Source organism: Myotis brandtii, unplaced genomic scaffold, assembly GCF_000412655.1.
Source record: "Myotis brandtii unplaced genomic scaffold, ASM41265v1 scaffold407, whole genome shotgun sequence".
NCBI classification, from domain to species: domain Eukaryota; kingdom Metazoa; phylum Chordata; class Mammalia; order Chiroptera; family Vespertilionidae; genus Myotis; species Myotis brandtii.
In genome coordinates, this window is record NW_005365639.1 from 734359 (window position 1) to 738779 (window position 4421).

The window sequence follows — 4421 nt, forward strand, 5'->3', positions numbered from 1 at the left end:
TGCCAGCGCCCAGCACCTGCCCCTCTCCTGTGCCAGCACCCAGCCCACGGCCCCCCTCCCTGTGCCAGCGCCCAGCACGCGCCCCCCCTCCTGTGCCAGTGCTCAGCAGGTGGTACCCACCCTGGGGCCAGCAGGGCTGCAGCTAGCCTGCTCCACGGGCAACGGCAGGGAACGCTGGCTCCTGACTCTGAGGGTTGGGGTGTGAATAAAACACATTTATCTGTAACTTAAAAAGCACCAATGAGCTCATACTGTGTACACTGTTCTGTTTAACTTTATATACAACACATTGTGTATGTATAAAATGGGACCTGGGCATCATGCATATTAATATATGTAAATCTACCTGCGGAAACAGGTCATTGTGTAGTATTCCGTTGTACGGCTAATTTACCTAACCAGTCAGTCCCTTACTGAGGGACACGACGGGGACATCTTCCCGTTTTGCCGTTATAAACAGATCTGTGGTGAGCATTCTTACACTTAAATTTTTGTGTCCATCTTGCTGCTGCCTCAGTTTCCTCATGCACAAACCGGGCACAGAGGGTCCCTGCACCCTAGGGTGCTCTATAAACAAGACGCATCTGTAAGGGCTCAGCGCAGTGCTTGGACAGAGAGCACAGTCTTGCTTGCTCTTCCTATCACTTCACTAAATGCCGACAACTTTTTAAATCTTTCAGGTTAATTGTTTGGCGTGGAAAGCCTGGGAGGTTTCCAGGTCCCTTACGCAGCCCTTCCTCTTGGCTGCGCTCCCGTGAGTGAACGTGGGCCCCCGCTCTGGCTCAGCAGTAAGATTGAGGGGACCCGCCCACACCAAAGTGCTTCTCTCCCTCTGGGTTTGGTGAGGAGCCAGAGGCGGAGTGGAGAGCGCCCTGGACGGTGACGCCCTCGAGACCCAGGTGTAAATTCTGGGCCCACACAGACATTTCAGACCCTTGCTTTTTCTTGTTATTTATTTAAAAACCAAAGCCAAAGCAGCCCAGGCCCAGGAGCAGATCCGGCCCGGGCTGGCCTCACCGCTGTGCCCACCCTCCCAGAGGCAGGGCTGGGGGCGCTGTGGGGCTTTGCCTTTGCGTGTGGGCACTCGGGCCTGGGGGCAGTCCTGCTTTCCAAATATGGTCTGGACACGGTTTCTCTCTTCCTCCTCTTGCTGTTACTGTCTTCATTCATTCAAAAAATATTTATTGAATGCTTATTATGTACTAGCTCTTAGAAAGAATAAATTTTTCCCATAAAGACCTTACAAGCTCATAGGGGGAAAACAGGTAAGCATGAAACCAGTTATAATATCAAGTTGATATTTAGTTGAAAGTGATAGAATCTGAACTCAAATTGGCTTAGGCAATAAAAGGCAATTTTGTATTTAGGCGGCTGGAACGTCCAGGGATGGATTTCAGGCATGGCTAGATCCAGGGGCTAAAATTATGTCATCTGTCTCTTAGCCCAACTTCTTCTGTTGGCTTCTCTGTCAGACAGATTCTTTCCCTGTGGTGGCCCCTGGCAGACCCAAGGTTACATCTCCCTAGTTTTCATGTTTGGGGAAAAGAAAGACTTCCTCTTCCCATTCTTCTTAATAAGACTTGGGTTTGACTCTCATGGGCCTACATTGGGCCAGTTTGCCCTTCTGGACCCAATCACTGGGCTTGGAAGGATGGATGACTTGACTGGAGCTGAGAGTGAATGGGCACCACCCCAAAGCACAAGGTCTTAGAGCAGCGGTTCTCAACCTGTGGGTCGCGACCCCTTTGGCGGTCAAACGACCCTTTCACAGGGGTCGCCTAAGACCATCCTGCACATCAGGTATTTACATTACGATTCATAACAGTAGCAACATTACAGTTATGAAGTAGCAACGAAAATAATTTTATGGTTGGGTCACAACATGAGGAACTGTATTTAAAGGGCCAGAAGGTTGAGAACCACTGTCTTAGAGTGAAGGGGTGATTCTTCGAGAAAGCCAGGTGGGAATGGGTAGTGGACACGGGAGCAGAGGAGGGAAGATTTTCTTCAGACTGGGAAGTCGGAGCTTGAAGAATGAGGTGGGCTAATGAGTTTAAGGGACACTCGGGCAGGGGCACCAGGTGTCCGCCAGCAGGGCAAGTGCAGGGAAGAGCTCTGGGGAGCACGGGGGGTGATCTGCAGAGTCGGTGTCAGAGAGAAGGCCTGGGAGGTAAGGGACGGTCAGCCAGGGAGGGCCTATGTGAGGCCTGAGGGGTTCACTGTGTTCTGGGCACAGCCCTCAGATTTATGTTCAGAAAGGCCATGGCCGCTGCCCCGGTGGCAGAAAGCAGGGCCTCAGCGGGAGGAGGGCGTGGAGCTGGTTTCTGTAACCGGGCCTGGGCTGCCTGTCTCCTTCCACTGGCCCATGTCTCAGCTCAGCTAGCACTGCCTTCGAAGGCTTTGCCCACCATCACTCTCCATTCCAGAGCCATTCACTTCCCTCCTCACGTATCTCAGTTGCTGAGTCACCTGTCCTGTCCGCTGGTGCCAGGGCCTCCCCTTACAATGAAGCCTCCTGCGACCAGGGGCCTCCCTCGTGTCCCGTTCATGGTGTCGCTGGCTGCCAGCACAGCGCCCGGCACACAGCAGGTGCTCTGCAGGTATCTGCTGAATGAATGAGTGAATAAATGAAGAAAGAAATAAGACGGCGGAACCGGGAATGGAGAGGCGAGAAAGATTTGAGTAATATTAAGGCGAGCGCAGTGGCATTGGGATAAAGGGAAAAAGGAGTCTGGGATGGCATAGAGCAGCGGTTCTCAACCTGTGGGTCCGACCCCTTTGGCGGTCGAACGACCCTTTCACAGGGGTCGCCTAAGACCATCCTGCACATCAGATATTTACATTACGATTCATAACAGTAGCAACATTACAGTTATGAAGTAGCAACGAAAATAATTTTATGGTTGGGTCACAACATGAGGAACTGTATTTAAAGGGCCAGAAGGTTGAGAACCACTGGCACAGAGGAAGAAGAACATGTCAAATTTAGTTTTGAAAGAGTCAAGTGGCGATGAGTTGGGGCACATGGCTGGAGAACAGTCTTTCTTAGCCTTTATTTCGTTATTGCCTCCCTGAGGAGGGCCTTCTAGTTTCTCCCCAATGAGAGAAATGGTGAGGGATGATGGTGTTGAGGAGGGCTGAGCTTTGGTGGGTCACAAATCACTGTAGTAACATCAGTTTCCCTCCCTGCCTTCCTGCCCTGACCGTTTCTCCGCCCTGGGGGTGATATCGCACCTGTTGAGGACACACAGTCAAGAGCTGAGGGGCAGTTCTGACTGGAGATGATGGGATTGGGAGTCATTTCTCTTGCTCTCTTCACTCTCTCATGTTTCTTTCTCACTTTCTATTTTATTCTCTTTCCTTTCTCTATTTTATCTTTTCATTTTCTCCTCATCTCTCCTGAACTGGTCCATCAGTCAACATATGTTTATGGAGATACTATTCTGAGATCAATGCTGCCAGAGCATAGAAGAGGAGCATGATGGGGAGTTTGGTTTCCATCCCTAGGAGAGGGGCATGATGGGAAGTTTGGTGCCCATCAATAGGAGAGGAGCATGATGGGGAGTTTGGTTCCCACTAATAGGAGAGGGGCATGATGGGAAGTTTGGTTCCCATCCCTAGGAGAGGAGCATGATGGGAAGTTTGGTTCCCACCAATAGGAGAGAAGCATGATGGGAAGTTTGGTTCCCATCCCTAGGAGAGGGGTATTATGGGAAGTTTGGTTCCCATTCCTAGGAGAGGGGCATTATGGGAAGTTTGGTTCCCATTCCTAGGAGAGGGGCATGATGGGGAGTTTGGTTCCTATCCCTAGGGGAGGAGCATGATGGGAAGTTTGGTTCCCACCAATAGTAGAGGGGCATGATGGGAAGTTTGGTTCCTATCCATAGGAGAGAAGCACGATGGATGGGAGGCTTGCAACCTGCCCAAAGGAGCCACCTCCCCGGGGAACACACATTACAGAGCCCCTGTGATGAGCTCCTGGGCATGCAGACCCGGTGTCCAGGGCAATCCAGAGCAGCATGTCTTCCTGTCTTGGTCCCCACCTCTCTCCAGGGCTCGCTACCTGGCGGCCGTGCCAGCCTCCCGATGTGCGCCCCTTCTGATCGGCCTGGGGAAGATCCGGTTGGACTCCTTGGTGTTAGATCCCCACAAGAGGACTCTGGTCCTCCGGAAAGTGCAGCAGTGCCTGGTAAGGAGCCTTTCTGGGTGACACTGTCACTGACGTCCCTCTCCCCCGGGGCCCCGGGGAGCCCTGGGATCTGGCTGGGGCCTCAGCCTGATGTAGGCCTGCAGCTGGCTCTGAGCCGCTGGGTGGGGCGGTCTTGTCCCTGGTGCTGGAGGCTGCTGTTCTGGGCCCGAAGGAGGGCAGACCGTGCTGGGGCCCAGGGAGAGCCCAGCACAGTGTCTGGGCTCTAGACATG

The 4421-nt window shown here is 52.6% G+C and overlaps 1 protein-coding gene across 1 annotated transcript in view; it reads left to right on the top strand.

Annotated features, from left to right (window-relative positions):
• The window catches only part of OTOA (otoancorin), a gene marked incomplete at its 3' end in the record, with an annotated part of 56992 nt that overhangs the window by 32282 nt on the left and 20289 nt on the right, over positions 1 to 4421 (top strand). Inside the window, exons 17-18 of the mRNA XM_014545416.1 lie at positions 681 to 754; positions 4054 to 4189. Of these exons, the coding sequence (XP_014400902.1) occupies positions 681 to 754; positions 4054 to 4189 (210 nt within the window). The remainder of the gene's footprint in view (positions 1 to 680; positions 755 to 4053; positions 4190 to 4421) is intronic.